The 19,531-nt window shown below is 27.0% G+C and overlaps 3 protein-coding genes across 6 annotated transcripts; all 3 read right to left on the minus strand.

Annotated features, from left to right (window-relative positions):
• Window positions 1–1,774: 1,774 nt before the first annotated feature.
• Ccdc53 (coiled-coil domain containing 53) lies at window positions 1,775–3,247 on the minus strand. The gene is made up of 3 exons (NM_001162820.2): window positions 3,075–3,247; window positions 2,833–2,997; window positions 1,775–2,774 (listed from the first exon to the last, which is right to left on the minus strand). Exons 1-3 carry the CDS (start codon window positions 3,090–3,092, stop codon window positions 2,430–2,432), a joined length of 528 nt encoding a protein of 175 aa, NP_001156292.1. The 5' UTR covers window positions 3,093–3,247; the 3' UTR covers window positions 1,775–2,429.
• A 1,520-nt stretch (window positions 3,248–4,767) lies between these two features.
• On the minus strand, window positions 4,768–6,507 carry LOC100159536 (ribosomal protein L44e-like). 2 transcript variants are annotated; one of them, NM_001161931.2, is made up of 4 exons: window positions 6,353–6,430; window positions 5,089–5,262; window positions 4,905–5,021; window positions 4,768–4,843 (listed from the first exon to the last, which is right to left on the minus strand). In NM_001161931.2, the coding sequence occupies exons 1-4, from the start codon at window positions 6,353–6,355 to the stop codon at window positions 4,823–4,825; spliced, it is 315 nt and encodes a 104-aa protein (NP_001155403.1). In that variant the 5' UTR covers window positions 6,356–6,430; the 3' UTR covers window positions 4,768–4,822. The 2 variants fall into 2 exon arrangements, with proteins under 2 accessions (NP_001155403.1, XP_008181490.1); XM_008183268.3 differs by having other exon boundaries at window positions 4,768–5,021; window positions 6,353–6,507.
• A 7,155-nt stretch (window positions 6,508–13,662) lies between these two features.
• On the minus strand, window positions 13,663–16,372 carry LOC100161579 (L-2-hydroxyglutarate dehydrogenase, mitochondrial). Of its 3 annotated transcripts, XM_008183272.3 has the most exons (8): window positions 16,160–16,309; window positions 16,013–16,094; window positions 15,234–15,748; window positions 15,003–15,176; window positions 14,664–14,828; window positions 14,477–14,586; window positions 14,222–14,401; window positions 13,663–14,148 (listed from the first exon to the last, which is right to left on the minus strand). In XM_008183272.3, exons 3-8 carry the CDS (start codon window positions 15,720–15,722, stop codon window positions 13,923–13,925), a joined length of 1,344 nt encoding a protein of 447 aa, XP_008181494.1. In that variant the 5' UTR covers window positions 15,723–15,748; window positions 16,013–16,094; window positions 16,160–16,309; the 3' UTR covers window positions 13,663–13,922. The 3 variants fall into 3 exon arrangements, with proteins under 3 accessions (XP_008181494.1, XP_003243484.1, XP_029344473.1); XM_003243436.4 differs by lacking the exon at window positions 16,013–16,094 and having other exon boundaries at window positions 16,160–16,372; XM_029488613.1 differs by lacking the exons at window positions 16,013–16,094; window positions 16,160–16,309 and adding an exon at window positions 15,827–15,968.
• Window positions 16,373–19,531: the final 3,159 nt, after the last annotated feature.

Below are 19,531 nucleotides of genomic sequence, written 5' to 3' on the forward strand. Positions count from 1 at the left end.
GAAATCGAGTGAATATCCAATGTTGTAAAAATTTGAATTTCAAACGATCATAAAAATTTAATTTGACTTTCTTAAAGATATTTTTTGTTTGATAAAGGTAGATAATCTTATAAGGAATCTTGTATTACATTTTAAAATCTTAGATTTAAAAAGAAAAATTTTTACGAATTCTTAACTCAAAATAATTTGCTAATTTTCGTGATTTTTCCATATTTTGTCAATTTTTGAACTTTAAATGCTTATAAAAAAAAATGTGATTAAGGATTTTTAATATTTTTCATCTGCTTTTGAAACAATATACTAGGAGCCTTTTATTAAATTTTCAAGCTTTTTTAATCAACAAATACAATTTTATTGATATTTTTAGAAAAAAAACTAAAAAAAAATGGAAAATGAAAATGTCTCTAAACAGTTCAAAATAAATCAAAATATTTTGAAAATGTTATCGTGTATAGAAAATGGAAATATAAACAACCATTGAAAATTTCATGTATCTACGGTCATTTGTTTTAAAGTTACAGCAAAAACCAAAATCGATTTTCTCGAAAACAGATTTTGCGTAAAAATTCCCGTTTTTCCTTAATTTTTCTTTTGTTTTTCACGGCGCTTTTGAAAACTATTGGAAAAAATTTACTTTTGACCCTCCAAAGTACCAACTAGATTCACTTTCCTATCAGAAAAGGTACTGTTGAAGAAAATCCAAGCACTTTTACTGTCCTAAAAGGTGATGACACACAAAAAAAAAAAAAAATAAAAAAAAAAACACACATCATTGTAAAATCAATACATTCATCGTTCCACACAGAATCTAAAAAAATAAAAACCTTTTGTTTAAGTCACTTAAATTTTAGGATGATTTAAAACTTATTTTAAATTTTAAAAACACCATATTTTCAATTAAATAGTTTAATGGTGACTTGAAACAATATATTATTTGTTCCATAAAATAACAAATGTAGATAAAATAAAAATGAAACATTTTTTTTTTAATAATTATTAATAAATTATAACAAAACAGTACCATTGTACCAAGCATTTTTACCTAGATAGGTATAAGAAAATGTATACATTTTATATGGTTGCATAATTTAATATATAAATAAGATAAAAAATATACCTACATCTTAATAATAATTAAAGTTAAATAATAAAAAAACAAGTAGGTAATTAAAATATAAAAATAATATTCATCAGATGCAATGTTACAAATTACCTTAATTTTTTTTTTAATATACCTATCTATCTAAACTTCTCAAGTTCCCAGTGGGTAGATATGTTATAATATAAAGCTCGAAATTTGTGTATAATAGTATGAAATAATCATGCAGGTTTTTTTCTTGCATGGGAGGGGCTTAAGTACCCCCACCTGGGTGAGACTTGGTAAACATGAAAGTATAGTGTATGAAACTGTGTACGGTTCATAGATAAATACAACAACTACTAGATAGCCGTCTTCATTCTACAGTACTGACCAATGTTGAAGTCGGCCCGCCATTTATAAAACAAGCAATGTTTTCATTAATTTTACATTTATTTATATACATATTATAATCAACTTATATTATATTATTCTGTAATATTATGTTGTAAACATTGCTTGCTTTGTAAATGGCGGCCGACTTGGATAATAAGAAGGAGATGGCTATCTAGTTGTTGTATATATCAATGGTACGGTTATGAAGGATCCATAACTTATAATACATATAGCATTACTTAGCATTATAATGAAGATTTATTGTCCTCATGAAAATATATCAGCGGTCAGAGCAAAATAGACATTTATAACTATATTTTAAATACAATACATGTTTAACATAACAAATAGGTAGGTAATAAGTAATAACTATTATTTATTAAACATTTATAATTATATAAGTCTTATAAGTATAATTATTAATTATTTTATCACAGATGACACAAAGTGGTGGTTTTATGGAAGATAAATGTGTGTGACCAAGGGTAATGTTTTCTTATAGCAATTATTATATAAGAATACTGGCATATTATTGCTACATATAAAACAATTATGATAACATAAGAATGGTATTGCAATATCTTTAGGCACCCTATATTTAAGGTTCCGTGCGGTAAAATGGGACCCTATTACTAAGTCTGTATCTCATGAACTATGAAAGTTAGATATTTGAAATTTTCACAGAATTTGTATTTATGTTGCTGCTATAACAACAAATACTAAAAATCCTAGACTATATAATATAAGTAGTGTTGCCAACATGTTTATAGATGGTGGTACGGAACCTTTTGTGCATGAGTCCGACTCGCACTTAGCAGTTTTTTTTTTTATGATACATTACACAATTACCCGTTATGTAATAACAATATAAATAATATAATGTTTATATAAAAAAATTAAATGATTTCCTTAATATTTTGTTTTATAAAACGCTACACAAGAAATTATAAATTTATCACAATAGTTTTGGATCCAATCCTTCATTGACCATTTTTAACTCAACAGCGCCTCTTGGCACACCAAATTGAATCATTTTACGATATTTTAATATTGTTGGATCCACAATTGGCTCATTAGGACTTTCATCTACAACAGCAGCTGGTTCTGAAATAATAATGTCTTCAGTTTTACCATGGCTATCTGTTGTCTTGGTTTTATTAAGTCCATCGGTTGCCTCTGTTTTATTATGTTCATCGGTTACTTCAGCATTATGTGAATTATCTTTTAATTGATTGCTGGGAGGTTTACTTGTTTGAAATTGAGAAGACTGCAGTTCTCGTAGTTCAGGGACAGAATTTAACTAAAATTCATATTATCTTATGTATAAATGTGTCATGTAATATTTAGTTAAGTTGTACCTTAGTTTCTAATATACACAGAGATGCTGAAATTTTTTGCAACCGTTGTTCGGATTTCATCATTTTTGCTTCACAGTGTGTCATGAAATTGTTTAAAAATGTAACAGTGGACGTAATGAAATGATTAATATATGTAACTAATTGACGTTGTTCCATTGGAGGAACCTAAAACAACAAGGATAAAAACAAAATATAATTATTAATCTGTTCAAAAATATTTAATAATACAGGTAGGTACTTACTTTTTTAAGTTCTTCCATTTTTGTTTATTTGAAGAAATTATATTAATGGCACAGTAGGTTATATTCTAATGGTAAAACTAAGAAATGTTGTGCATTATTAGATAAAATACAAAAGCTGTCAAGATAAAAACAAAAATTTGAAGTTTGGAACTCTCAAATGATAGTCAAATCACACAATAGAAATTTCATGTACTCTGTAGACAAATACCCAAATTTTGATTCTGTTCAATCTCTACAATTAATTTAGTTATGTGATAAGAAATTTGTTTTTAATCAGTGATAATAATTTATATATTTTACTCAAGGTGGATTTAAAAATCCACCTTGATTTTACTATTTAGCCATGACAATATACCTACATCACGAATTAAGATATACCACGGACTAAGATATCCTAGTCCGTGAGATATACTTACCTGTACCTATCTAAATTCGTGGTTGAGTGGTTTACATATTTTATCATGACTCCTGAACATTTTTTTTTTTTTTGTATACTATCCTTTTCACAGCTTACTCTATATTATATTTTATTCACTGCAACCTATTTAATATACATAAAATAAAATACTAATTTTTTTTAAATTAAAATGTTGCTTTTTGTTATATATTGAAAGCGAGTTACTAGTTAGTATTATTTAGATGTACACACGATTTAAAATTTAAAAATACTCATAACTCGCTTTATATTTAAAATATGATAAAAAGCTTATGAGATTCCATAATAATCTTACTTTTAAATTTCAAGTGGTCAATTCACTCATAATTGAGCTTAATGTGATGCGCTGAGCGTACAATTTGCCATGTTACACACTTGTGAGATTGATTCAACAAATACCCCTATAGCGTCCTCCTTATACTTATTATAGTCTATAAGGTTAGGTACTTTTAAGCTGGTGTTACCAGATATTAAATTACAAATCTTATTTTCATCTCTCATCAAATTAATATTGTTTGTGAAATATTCATGACCTAACCCACTTGTATAAATTCATCATGTAAATCTACCTAACATATAAAATCTACATCCACACCTAAATATAAAAGTACTTTTTCATTAACACAAGATATGGTATAAGAATAAGACAAAGGGAATCGAACTATATGTCTTAGAAGAGGAATAAAAAAATGATGACTAATTTATTATTTTATTCCAAATGTTAGGTTAGATTCTAATTAGTTATTTATAATATTATAATATGATAAAACATTTTCACTAGTGTTTTTAATAATTTAAATAACTCAGTTATAAGTAAATAAATAATCCTTAAGACCACGGACTAAGATATTCTTGTCCGTGCTAACACCCACAAAATATTAAAAAATAACATTTTTCTGCTAATGTTGATCATATTTTTTTCTATAATACAGTAATGAAAAAACCTAAGAATACACACCATAGTTATACAATTTTAATATGATAATACACCACTAATTATAACATATTTTTTGAAAAAAGTATCTTCATTCTTATTATCATTAAAAATATTAAATTGAATCTTAAGTAATTTATTGTTTTAAGAATATTGTTAAAACAACAAGTTCTTAAATATGACTATTGCAAACAAAACTATGTCATAACTTGATGTATTATTTTAAGCATACAAAACTTGAAGACCAAATCAGTGGGAATGTGATAGGAAATAAAACAATATGGAATATTATAATAATTATTAATTAAGAAATAAAAAAAGCATTTTGCAGTAGCACTTATATATTGGTCTTAAAAGTAACAAAAATATGTTTACAACTTAAAACTGGATCATTTGGCCCTGAAAAATAAAAATAGTTAAATTAACGAAATGAAATATTTAAAATAATAATATTTCTTACCTTTCGTTTCTTGTCACCTCCCAATTCAAAATGCTTGCAACGTTTCAATGGGATTTGTTTACGGTATTTGCATTCAGAACACTCCATCCTTAAGACAATCTTTTTGGTTGTTTTAGCCTGGTAAACAATTATTCATATTTAATTACATCTAATTGGTTTATTATTTAATAATAATTGTTTATACCTTCTTTCTGAAAATAGGCTTAGTCTGACCACCGAAACCACTCTGTTTTCGGTCGTAACGACGACGACCCTGGGAAGCTTGACGTTCCTTAGATTTTTTGTACTGTGTTACCTTGTGTACCTTATGTACCTTGCATTTCTTGCAGTACGTACGTCTCTGTTTAGGTACATTCACCTGAAATCAGAATTTGTATTTGACAATAAGATAAAATACAGAAATTGTATTTAAAAATGATAAAAATTAAACAAATTAGTTATTGCCATTAACAATACAATATTAAAAGCACTATAAACATAATTCAAGTGCATAGCATTATAACAAAATATATACTTGAAATTATTTTGAGGGTTTTATAAAAATTATTCCAATAGTAAAAATGTAATGGGTTAATAAGGTATTATGACAGTTAAAAAGTAGATTTAAAATATGACAAATATTTGAATACAAATTGACATGATAAGTATTACGTTAAGAAAAGAAACGGAAAAACAATTTCATTTTAAGGGTCCTGTGCTAGTTTTTCCGATTTTCAAAAATTCTATTTGATATTTTAGTTACTACCGTAATTATAAAACTTTTCCACTAATCTGCTGCTTGATACCTATTTAGGGGGAGGAGGGGGTCGATAGGTGTATTATATCAACAAAAATGACTTCTCCGGAAAACCCTCTTTTAATTAATTTTAAAGAAGGCAACATTTTTCAGGTCCAACCTGTCTAAAAATTCATTTTACTTAAAACAATGTTAGAAAATACGTTTGAAAAAGAACTAACATTGTGCATTATTCAAATGTATATTTCAGCTTCAATAATTATAATTTTGAAAATCGGGCATTGATCTGACCGGAAAAATGTTCTTTTTCCTATGTTTTTGTACTACAAAATGCACCGTTTCCGACGCTTAAGGCTATAGTATATTTTAATACTATGGAAAAAGAGATATCCCATTGTGGCACATCCGTTAATATAACAGAATATGAGATCAGGAAATACCAAATCCGACGTGTTTAAAATTCTAATAGAAGTTATTTTACATGCACGTAGGGTTCAAATTAATTCAAAATTCCAGGGCAATCGATTTCTGAAATTCATGGTTATAGAAGAGTATAGGCTACAACACATAGAAAAGCGACTTGAAAATATCACAAGACTTACGTAAGTTTATATATTAATCAAACTACTCATGTATCAGACATCATAAAGCAAACGAATTGTGCATTTTATTTATTGTGCTTTAAGATTGAAACGGATGAAAATTTACTTACCATTTTTCCAGTTTGTAAGTAAACGTTTTATTAACACGACGAGTGAATTACAAGAGAATGGCGTTCGACGAGAAGAACAACAATGCCGAACGTATCAGTGATAACGAAAATGGGAGAGCCAAAGACGTTAAAAAAACGTATCATATCATATGAATGAGATTGCTGAGGAATATTGTGTAATAACGGACTGCGGTTACTGGTTAATGGTTTTACTGTCATAGAGATAGCGATTAAAATATGAAATGATAAAGTTATTGATAAGGTGTTGATAAGACCAAAGTAGTTAATTTAAGTTTGAAATTATCCCGTATCCCGGTATCCGGTCTTTTGAGTTTTCTCTTATTTCTTAATTTGAGTAAAAAAATGGACCAGAATTTATTGAATTTTTGGAAAAACTACGAGAACATAATCAATTGGGGTTACCGAATTTCAGGGGCTCGAGAATCGGATAGTGATAGTTCGTTGCTGACGATTGATACTGAAACGAAGGTAGGCTAGTGCATTCATTACTGGCTGTTTTGTCCGTGTCCAATATTCTTACGTTTTTAATTCGTTGAGAAGTGTTATAATTTTTATGATCGAAATCTTTTAAGCATTTTTTATAGTTACTCATTGTATTTTATGTCTATTTCCTAGAAAATTAATACATGTACAACTTTTAACATTGAAAAAAGCGAGTATGATGATGATGTTTGCTCTTCCGATGGCAGTGTTGATATTGATTTAGAATATTTAAACTTTTCCAAAAAAACATTGGAACATCAAGAAAAAATAGGTTAGTATAGGTTGTATCTGTCAATTTACTAATTATTGTCATATACCTAGTTGGTAATTTTAAAACATAGGGTATATTATTTATTGTAGAATAATCCATGGATATTGTTCATTGTTTGTAGAATTAGAGAAGAGAAAAGTCGACAAAGAGTATGGACTGTGCAATTCACCCAGTTATGAAAATGGTAATGATTTGTTTATTGGATTTTTAGTTTGTACATAATTGTAAATCTGTCGATATAAGTGTACATTAACAAATGCAAGTGTTGTACTGTTTCATTAATTTTGATTGGGTTTTATTTATAAATAATTATTTACATTCAAGCAGTGTCGGCCTGAGATCTAAAGAGCCTCTCAAAAATACAAAATCTCAAAAAAATTATTTAAAAACATTTTATAAATATTTATCACATAATATGGATCGATATATATATATATAGTAATATAAAATCGATTAAACATCACAGTACGTATTTCAACATAATCATAGATTCCAAAATTATCATATGATTGTATTATTACCACAAACTAAGATATTATGATTTTAGTATTGTTAAAATAATAAAATGTATATTATATTATTATTATACAATTATTTAGTAGATCCAAACGCATACCACTGGGCTATATATTATAGTAGGTACATTTTGGTAAATAGTTTCATTTATTTCTTGAAAAATACGGGTTGGGGACTCGGAGGCTCCTAACCGCCTGAGCCAGGCCGACACTGCATTCAAGTTAAAATTGTTTTCATAAAAATTAAGGGTAATTTTAAATTCATAGTCTACTGTGATGGTAAAAATCTTTTTCTATTTTAACTCTTTAAAATAATTCTTTTGGGTATTACATCTTATATAATGTAATATTTCTAATTTGAGTATTTGTTATGATGGAAAGTCTAGAATCACAAATTGCTTTTGTACTTCCACTGCCCATTGCCCAAGTCTTAGACTATTATATTCCTTGCATAGGCGTGCGCAGACTCTAAAAACTAAAAGCAGGTAGTGCCCATGTATTATCATCAACCCTTAGTCAATCATTCTATAAATACAACACATCTACATTTTATATACCTATTTAATATTAATAAATAAAAATATATCGTTTATATGTTTTCGAGTATTTCAACGTTTTACAATTTTCATGTTTAAGTTATTGAACGTCCGAAAATTATTTGTTTTTTTAATTTTAATTTTTTTTTGTCTACACGATAAGTATTCAAAATAATGATTAGATGTTTAACTTTAATATCTTGTTTGATGGTAAAATGGATCTAGTTGGAACATTGTGGTGTTCAAAATTCCATATCCCCATTAGTGTTCAAAAGCGCCTAGAAAAACAAAAAAAAAATTAAGGAAACCCGGGAATTTTTTCGCTAAATCGATTTTTGACAAAATCAATTTTGGTTTTTGGTGTAACTCTAAAACAAATGACCGTAAATGCATGCAATTTCACAATTTTTTTATAAGCATTTCAATTTCAAACGTTGACAAAACATGTAAAAATCACAAAAATGTGCAAATTATTTTGAGTTGGTAATTCATAAAAATTTATCTTTTTAAATCTAAGATTTGAAAATTTAATAGAAGATTCCTCATGAGTTTTCCTATCTTTATAAAAAACAATGTCTGACAAGAACGTCAAATTAAATTTTCATGTGTGTTTGAAATTCATATTTTTACACCATTGGATATATTCACTCGATTTTTCATGTAGCAATTTTCATATTTTGTTGTAATTTAAAAAAAAATAACTTTAGATACATGAAAATTTCACTGAATGTTTATATTCCCATTTCCTAAACATCATACAATTTTGAAAATATTTTGACAAGTTTTGAGCTGTTTTCAAATTTCAATTTTTTTTAGTTTTTTTTATAAATATCAATAAAATGTTATTTGATGGACAAAAATACGTGAACATTTAATACAAGGCTCCTGATATACTTTTACTATAGCAGTTAAAAATATTAAAAATACAGGCACAATTTATTTTATAACAGTAATATTTAAAATTGCCCCCCAACATCAACTTTTAACATTACTTAGTAGCTAAGCAGTACTGCCCATTGATGTGTTTAAGTTCAATTTTTGACAAAATTTACCAAATTTAAAATTATTTTGTAGTAATAATGTATAAAATGTTCAATTTATATAGCTAAGGATTGAAATATTAAAACAAACTTCCACGTAAATAGGTTATATATAAATTGTTTTATTCACAATAATATCATCAAATATACTTAGTAATATCATAGGCTGTCAGACCGTCTTCGCTCAGAATCGTTTTTCTTATACAATGATATTATATCATTGAATAGTAAATACAAATTTAACACCATCCATTACTGTACAGCAGAGTGACACTCACTTTTTTGGTTTAACATTATTATATTTTGTTTTAATAAATTCCGAGAAGTATTAATAATTGTAATTTATAATAAATCTTTGATAGATTGTATTACTTTATAGTTTAAAGTTTTAATTTCCAACTATAACAAATAATAATTTATATACAGTATGTCCCAGAAGTCCCGTATCACCCTTAATATCTCCGAAGAAAATCAATATATTTAAATGCAGTTTTCTTTATAGTCCTAAGTATAGAAATTCTGATTGAATAGCATAATATTTGATTGGTTTTTTCCAAAAATTCAAAAATTATTAAAAAAAACTTTTTAGGCAAATAAGTTTTTTAAATTTCCAAGATAGCCATTTTTTTGATTGTATTTTTTCAAACAGTTTAAAAAAAAAATATATTAAAATTTAATGAAAATTGTTCAAGTCAGAGCTAATAATTATTGTGAATTGCTAAGAATAATAGTTATGTTACCTATGCATACGACATTAGCAAAATATGATTTGCATGTTAATCATTACAATCACGCTGATTTTTCGGCTAAAATTAAAAATAATAATTAGCCCTAACATGAGGGATTTTCATTAAATATTAATATTTTTAATTTTTAACTGTTTTAAAAAATATGATCAACAAAATGACTATCTGGGAAATTTAATATTATGTTATTTGATCAGAATTTCCATACTTATGACTGTAAAAAAAACTGCATTTAAATATATTCATTTTCCACGGAGATACTAAGGGTGATACGGGACTTTTGGGACATACTATATAAACTCTGTGTTGAATAGGTTTTATCAAAAAAAAAAAAAAATGTATTGCTTTTGTACTGCTCTTAAATGTTTTCCCAAATATAAAACGATAATTATGATCGCGAAAAATCAGCAAACTTTAAGTAACTATATGACTATAATAGGTTTAAAAATAATAATAATGTTAGGTTTGTCATAAAAAAAATCCTATTCCCTAGTTATTTGGAATAAATCTAGTTAATTTTTTTAGTGCAACTCAACCATAGACTTGAATTTTCAGCAAATATTTGTATTATCATTTTGCATAAATGGTAACCTTTTTGATATATTTTTACTCTTTTTGAGCTAGTAATAGCTTTGAGAAATTTTTTATATTATTCTCGATAAAAACTTTTTTAATTAGTAAAAAACCTTGAAAATGCTACGTTTCTTATAGGTTTCATTAATATAAGTTCAAATATATAAAAGATACATATGTACGATTATTATTTACATACAGTTAAATTTCAAATTTTAACCAAATTCATCAAAATTTCGAAAATTGTCAAACTGTTTTTCAGTTAAAAATTAATAAAAGTTTTTCTTTCATAGCTAACATTAGAAGTTTTGATAGAAGCCTTCCACAAACATTCCTACCTTAAACAAAAACAATAGTTTACCATAAAGTAATATACATTTTTTATGAGCTTTTGTATTTAAAACTTGTATGATATTGTATCTTCATCAGTAACATGTCTTCATCTATCAATTTTTGATATTTTGTTGTAATTCAAAAAAAGAATAATTCTAGATACTTGAAATGTTAACCAAATTTTAAAATTACAAATTTCCGTACATGGTAAAATGTTCAAACAATTTTGACTCTTTTTGAACTATTTAGAGCCTTGAGAAATTTTTATGGATAAAATGATTCGAGGCTTATATACAGGCTTTGGCTTATGAAAAATCACTGTGCGCACGCTTATGATTCTTTGGTTCAAATTAATCAAACTTTTATATTTTTTTTTAATTTAAAATATAATCATTTAATAATTTGTGTTGCAGAATCCACCAGTATAACTGAGGTAAATGTGATTAATCCAATCAAATTCTATGGTTCAAAAGTAAATGAAATTGAATATCTTGAAAATAATTTGGTGTCTGAATTTGAAAAATTTTGTGCAACAAAGAAGCCAGTATTATGGCCTGGCATGGCATTTAACTGGGATGTACCAGGTATATATATGATGGGTAACTTATTTATTCTGTATACTTATAAACAATTATTATTTTGTTTGTAGTAATTATTGAATATTATGAGTCTGGATGTGATTTCGAAAGAAAAGTATTGATACTTTTACTCGCTATCAATTCAAATTCAAATATTGAAAGAAAGTATTAATTCTTATGGATACCAAATTTTTTTTAAGAGTATTTAGAATTTGTAAACATGTCAAATGATGGCATACGGAAATATTTATTTTTGGCTATAATATAAAAAGTATCAATTTTAAATACGGTGAATCCTTGATAAGTCGAAATTCAAGGAAAATGCAACTATTAAATTAATTTTTTTTTTAAAAATTGAACATTTTTACATATATATTCATACAACGTATATTATTCGATAAGATTACTTTTATTGAAAAAAAAAGAAACTGTAGTATCGTTACTAAAAATGCTTGTATTGGAAGAAAAGTATATCAATAGTATCGTAACATCCCTATTTATGAAGACGTATCACTGAGAGAACTTGTAAGAGCAAGTACGTAACATAGCAAATTTTTGCCCAGCAATTCATATTTAGCTTTATCAGTTTTAACATTAGAATAAATTGACCTATTATAAAACCTATTGGTACCAACATTATTTGTGGTTTTGTGTTTTTTTTTTTTATATTTACATTTTAGATGAGTGATGAGTAGGGCCCGGATTTATATGCAATAAAAATCTATAAAATATACAGATTCATATCATAAATATGCAAAAAATATGCAAAATAACATTTTTAATGACATTGTGTAAGTATAAAAGTGTTATAAATTAATTAAAGTATTACTATTTATATTAAATTATTATTATTGGATGAGTACCAGCATGAAGTAATAAATATGGATTTCAAGTTTTCGAATTGAAAACTCCTACGATTATCTCGATGCATACTTTTGTACTTGGAAAAACTTCTTTCCACGTCACAAGATACAATTGGTGCATATTTAAAACTCGATAAATCTTCAACTGACAGTTCCTCGTCTTCATCACATTCAGTTACCTCGCCATTGATTATACCAACGATTTTTTGATTGTTTGACGTGTTTGGGTAATAATAAATTTACCATCAGAAAATCCAATATTTGTCGTCATTCGTCGGCCGTCGATAACGATGATGTCGATTGACGATTACTTATCAATGTATAATGTGTTATTTACAATCGACAGTAGGTATCTTTACAGACGTAAATTCTATGAATGGTAGAATATGCAACATAAATATGCAATAAATATGCATTTTCATTCAAATATGCAAAAATATGCAAAAAAAAAATTGAACCATAGAATCTACACATTACGAAACGTCGACATTTATAATCAAAATTATTCTAGGTGAATTGTAGAAGAACATGCATTTGCATATAAATCCGGGCCCTAGTGATGAGCATTTTTAAATTTTAATAATTTATACACTTACAACTCACTTCAAAGATTAAATTATCTAAAAACAGATCTACCAAATCACACACGATGTTGTTACATTTAGCCATTTAGGTAAGATAATAGGTGAATTCACTATAACATTAAAACAAATGCAGTTTAACTTAAATTTAATATATTATGCTCTATTAAGATAGAGACAACAAATGTGGGTGAGACATTTTCTTAACACATTAACGAAAACATAACTCAGATTTAGAAAAATTAAAATTAATGAACAACAAATGTCCAACTACTATTTGTGCAGATGTATTAAATTTAAATTTAATCTATACTTTGTTCAAAATGAGATCATTACTGTGCTGCGACCAGTTTTCGTTGGGCGGCGGTCAGACATATGGTCAGACGCCGTCCCCACTACGGTGACGCGTTGGGCACTGCCACGGAACAAAGCCACACCCATGCGCACAATTAGGCCGCCGAGTAATGATCTCATTTTGAATAGAGTGTAATCTTTGCAATTCTTAGTAATTCCTACTCCCAAATCATATTTGATACTCAATATTATTCTATTATAAACTTATTAGACAGAAGGGTTGGGATTTGTCGTGTGTACTTTGTATAGTTCGGTGATCTTATCATTCAATGAGTTATTATATTTTAATATTTCAAATTTTATGTTTATTGTCCTGAATTAACAAAATACATACAAATTTGTGTTAATATTTAGGTTATTATTGTTTTTCATTTAACTTAATAAATAATAATGAATAGTAATAAATGAAGATTAAGTAGATAGCATGTTGTCATTATCACATTTATTACGGTGGTAATATAATTTTGATTTTTGATTCAAATTAATTCATCATATTTATTTAGTGTGATGCTCTGATTACAAATTAGCCCCTAAGAGACTTAAATATTAAACAAATTTACTAAATGAGACATCACTTGTACCACATAAATTAAAGTAGATCATACTAACACAGTATCACTAAAATGACTTAGGTAGATTATTATAATATTTTAAATACAGCATAAATATTGGTAACTCAATTTGATAAAGGGTTTAGATTCGGGTATTTTGCAAACATTTTGTCTACAATGACTTCACCAATTGGTAATGAAGATGTAGCTGATGGCGATGGAGCACTTCGGCAATGCATTATTCTATGCTTCACTAAATCTGAAGGATCATTTGACGCAATGTCTAGCACCAAATCCTCTGCCATTGTTCCATCTGCCCACAATGGTTGAGCACGAACACCTGTAGGACCTCTATTCATTTGTGTAACAGGCAATGTGTTAAATAAATAAAATTATACTTAAATTTTTTTATTTTCAATTTTACTTTTTAATATCATTTTTTTTGATGTCTGGAATGTAATTTTGTATTTCTTTTAGCTGCTTGGCAGGAAATAAGGACTTGATAGTTTCATTTATGCCAAATTTCATATGTTTTGCCATAAGTTTTTGAACACCATCTAGTTTTAAAAGCCTTATTGTGTTAGAAATACTAACATCATTCCAGCTAAAGATATGAATAATATATTAATATTTCATAAAACATTAATTAATTTGTATCATATTTATCTGTATTAAAAACCTGTATCCTTCTTGTTTTAGAGCCAGAACTGCATTTGGACCCAAAAACACAGAGCCATCCATTCTTGGTGTAAAATGTACCCCAAGAAATGGTAAACTGGGATCTGGCACCTAAGAAGAGAGATAAATAAATTTATATTATGATGTATAGTGTACAGATTGTATTATAAAATTAAATTGATTATTACTGGATATATGTTGCCTTTAACGAGGTGCGCTTTTTCTTTGCCAAGTAAAAGATATTCACCTCGTATTGGTAAAATGTATGGATCAGCTTTACATCCAGTCATCAATGATAATTTATCAGATTGTAGTCCACCACATGTAATGACATAATCTGCTAATACTTCATTCTGTAATTTTTTTTTAAATTTAAATTCAATGAATTAGAAATTATTTTTTTTGAACTGTATAAACATGGCGTGTTGTGTTGCTTAAATTCTTAGGCAATTACCGATCCAATAGTGTCAGATAGGTTTTAACACATACCACGCCATGTCCCTCTCTATTTTTGTGTATTACTATACATTTTTTTTAGAAATTATTTTAAGTGCTCTGTTATGTTTACATTCTTCAAACGATTTCACTTTAAAATTGTAAATTATTTGACCTCCCAAATTTGCAAAGTCTGTTGCATAATGTTGTGTCACTACTCCCCAATCTACAATTCCTGTATGTGGTGAATGAATTGCTCGTACACCCTATAAACATGTAATAAAAAATTAAACTATGTTTTATTGTAACTTATATTGACTTACATTACAATATGGTTCAATGGTCTTGATATCATTTCCATTTATCAACTTTATATCAGGAGTGCCATTTTCTAATCCTCGCTCGTACAAGTCATTTAAACTTTTTAATTGGGATTCTTCAGTGGCAACAATGAGTTTTCCACATTTTTTATGAGGTATACTATTTTTGGCGCAGTATTCATAAGTTTTATAAAGACCTTCAATGCACATTTTTGCTCTCATTGAACCTGGTTTGTAATATATACCTGCATGTATAACTCCGCTGTTGTGTCCGCTTTGATGAACTGATGGCCTATTTTCTTTTTCTACAAGACCTACTTGTAAATGCTTATTTCGTGATAATAATGCTCGTGCAGTTGCAAATCCAACAATACCTCCTCCCACAACTAGTACGTCGTAACTATTTTTTTGACCTTTACTATAAAAACGAGTATGTGAACTTGTAAATAAATTTACAATTCCCATTTTCATTGTCATCTGGACTGGTTTCATTTTGGATAAGGTATAACAGGTGATTCCTAAACAAACAAATAGAATAACAATTATTTTAACTGTCTTAAAAATATTCAATCATTGTGAATGTTTTATTTTAATACCTCATATATTCAAATGATAAATGTTTTTATAATTTTTTATTGTTATATACATAACAAAAACATATTTTTACTTTGAATTACAAAACAATAACTTAAATTAATAGAGTAGCAAATAAAAATAATTTCTTATCTTTTGTCAACTTTTACACTCAGGGCCTTAGAACTTAGAAGATATTATAGTATTACGTTTACAATCAATATTCACACTTAATTCTGTTGATTTTGTTTTAATCTTTGTCACTTCACGGTTTCAAATAATACTTCAGCACTTGATAAAATAGGAAAAATAAAAAAAATTATCATACGTTTTTAATCGTGGAATACCTTACTTACTTTTTTTTAAAAGTCAAAAGAAATATAAAAAATGGATTTATAGCTGCTATTTTACATCATATACAAAACAATAAAAATTATCTACACTAAATCCACCTTTTTCTCTTCATAGTATATTATTATCTTTAGAAATGCGAGTGCTGTAAATTTATCAGGTAAATTTTTACCGGTAAAATAAATTTTACCAATTTCTTTTTATTAGACAAGATGTCTTCTATACATCGTGTTTTTGCTCCAAAAAATGCTGTGTGGCCCCTCTAATCAAATGCGATAAAAAATGCATAGATATTTTATATTTTTATTTATTTTTTCTAAGACTGAATAGGACATCAGGCTTATCAACTGATAATAAATACCAATACATATGTAATTTATTATACCACAGAACAATATACTGATTAAAAACTTATCAGTTGTTATCACGGCCTGGGGCTTATTTATTTTCTATTTTCTAGACCACGGTCTTAGAAGATATCTTCTTCTTCTGCTTTTTTAATTTGAGTTTTTGATCTAAGCCGATTTTTTAGTATCTCTATTTTGATTTAAAATGTGAATCATAAAACAATTACTTTTTTTTATAACTTTTTTTTATAAGTATTATAATATATTACATTTAACAAATCATTTAATATAAAACAGTTGCTAGGCGAGCTATTTTCACACAAGGAGCAAAGATTTTAATCTAACCACCTACCCATCCACTCAATATTTTATGAAAAAAAATTGCGTTAAATTAAATTATGTTTATTATTTATTTAACATTTATATATAGGTAAAATAACAGTACATTCTTAAAACGTTTGAAATTAATAACATACTATTATAGGTTCTAGCTTATTATTTTCTTATTTAAGTTAATTTTTAAGATTCTGATCGGAGCAAAACAATGTTGGTGTCCGATTTTCTACTTCACCTATTTTCTTTTTTATGATAGGAAAATTAATCTATTATTTTTTTTTTGGGGGGGGAAGGGTAGAAATAAAAATATTGAGTTATTTTCAAAAATGTGGTAAAAACTTAAAAAAATAAGGAAAAAAGGTGGGTAAGTGGATATCGCTCTGCCGTACAGTAGGTTACATACTTTTTTAACTACAAAATCATTTTTAAATATTAAATTTGATAAATATTGTCAAAAATTGAACTTTAAATACATATAAAAAAAAATTTTGTTTTTGTATTTTTACACTGCTATTTAAGCAAATATATCAGGAGCTTTGTAATAAACTTTGATGCTTTTTGGCCTAACAAATAAAATTTTGTTGAGATGTTTAGAAAACAATTTTTAAATTGCCCGTAAACAGATCAAAAGTCAAAACACGTTAAAATATTTTGAAAATTAATATATGATATACATTTCAAGAATCTATGGTTATTCGTTTTTGAATTACAACTAAGGTCATTTGTTGTAGAGTTATACCAAAAACCAAAATCGATTTTGTCGAAAACCATCTTTGCGTAAAAATTCCCGTTTTTTCTTAATTTTTCTTTTCTTTTTCCAGCGCTTTAAAACACTATTAAGATTTTTAAGAATTTAGACCCCCCCAAAGTATTCATTTTCCTGTCAGAAAATATACTGTTGAAAAAAATCTAAGCATTTTTACTGTCCTAAAAGGTGATGACAGTATTAAAATTAAAAAAAAAAACACATCATTGTAAAATCAATATACATTCATCGCTCCACCCAGAATCTAAAATGAGAATTTTTATACAAAGCCAATTTTCATCGAAATCGATTTATAATAAAATAATAACCGTATACATAGGTACATGAAATTGTCTTACCGAATATTGACAAAATATTTTGATTCTTTTTGAACTATTGATAGCTGTATACCTAAGCAATTTTTTTTTTTTAATTGCTGTCACTAAAAAAATTTTGGTAGGGCAATAAACTTAAAAATGTAATAGGGACAGTTCAAAAAGTTGTTAATAGTGAAATTAAAAAAAAGTCCTCAATAATTTTTTACGACTGTCTGAAGTTAGAATTTTGACGAAATTCAACAGTCTCGAAAATTTGCAATATTCTATTCAGTTAGTAATGAATAAAACATTTTTAAATATAAGTGATGAAAAGAAAATTACGAAAAATTGCAAATTATATTGTAGTTAAAAAATAAAAATGTATAAAATGATAAATTTTTTAGTTAATGATTGAAAAATTAAAACATACTTTTTCATAAATAGTTGATATTATTGTAACCCAAATCTCTAAAAATATATTCACACAGTCATTTTTATAGACATTTTAAGTTCAAATTAGAATAAAATTAGATATGTATACCTAAACGAAAAATACGTTTTTAGTTATTTTTTTGTAATTTAAAAATATTATTCGTGGGTACATAAAACTTTTAAAGTACAACAAATTAAATGTTTTTGACATAGTAAATTTAACATACTGTTAGTATAAATTACTTTAATAGCAATATTATAAAATATACTTATAGTAATATAAGCAGAACGTCTTCGTTCAGTTTCGGTTTTGGTGTAACATTATTTTACATCATTGAATTAACATTTAACACATCCATTACAATGATCCATTTGACATCTAATGAACAGTAGAGCGGTACCCATTTGCCACTCTTTTTTTACATTAGTACTTCATTAATTCTATAGTATATTGTGTACAGTATATTATATGCTAAAAATGAATATCCACCCACCCAAATTTTGGAGGAGCGGTCGCTCCTCTAGACCCCCTTTGCCACGCCACCTGATATAAAACATTGTCAGAATGTGCGTTCCAAAAAAACAAAAATTATAATAAATTTATGTATATACCTATTACACAGAGATTCTCTTTCTTTTAACCATACCCATATTTTTATCTTATGTGCCATTTTGTAACAATGTTTACAGTTTGATTAACATTTTCAGTTTGTAGCCTTAAGAGACGCTACCCATGCATTTATTGTCTCCGTCTTACGCACGCATGATATAGCAAATTTCCGTTCACTAGTTTCAATTGTGTGTTGTTCGTTTTAATATTAGAGTGAATTAACCTATTATCATACTTATATGTTAGAATATTATCTGTGCTTAAGCGTTGGCGATTTTTAAATATTTTCATTTTCAAGTAAGATATGTGTATTTGAAATATCAAAAATTAAAAAGGCTCATATCTCGCTTGAAAATTAAAACATCGAATAAAATCCAACGCTTAAGCACAGATAATGTTATTATCTAAAAATGTTATGATAGGTCAATTCACTTTATTATCAAAAATAACAGCATACTGTTGAAACTAGTGAACGAAAATTTTCCATGTCGTTAGTGTGTAAGATGGAGACAACTGCAAATGCATGGGTAGCATCCTCTTAATATAATATTTAACTCACATAATGCGCTATTGAAATCTGTTACATTAGA

This window comes from Acyrthosiphon pisum, chromosome A1 (genome assembly GCF_005508785.2).
Source record: "Acyrthosiphon pisum isolate AL4f chromosome A1, pea_aphid_22Mar2018_4r6ur, whole genome shotgun sequence".
In the NCBI taxonomy this organism is placed as follows: domain Eukaryota; kingdom Metazoa; phylum Arthropoda; class Insecta; order Hemiptera; family Aphididae; genus Acyrthosiphon; species Acyrthosiphon pisum.

Bases quoted from the DNA above. Each gene is read 5' to 3' on its own strand.
- Ccdc53 (NM_001162820.2), bottom strand. The intron at 2,775-2,832 runs GTACAACTTAAC...TATGAATTTTAG, and splicing joins TGTGTATATTAGAAACTAAG to TTAAATTCTGTCCCTGAACT.
- LOC100159536 (XM_008183268.3), bottom strand. The intron at 5,022-5,088 runs GTATAAACAATT...ATTGTTTACCAG, and splicing joins AGCCTATTTTCAGAAAGAAG to GCTAAAACAACCAAAAAGAT.
- LOC100161579 (XM_003243436.4), bottom strand. From the start codon at position 15,722: ATGAAACCAGTCCAGATGACAATGAAAATGGGAATTGTAAATTTATTT. The intron at 14,829-15,002 runs GTATAGTAATAC...AAAAAATTACAG, and splicing joins AAATAATTTCTAAAAAAAAT to AATGAAGTATTAGCAGATTA. The intron at 14,402-14,476 runs GTTTTTAATACA...TCATATCTTTAG, and splicing joins CTAAAACAAGAAGGATACAG to CTGGAATGATGTTAGTATTT.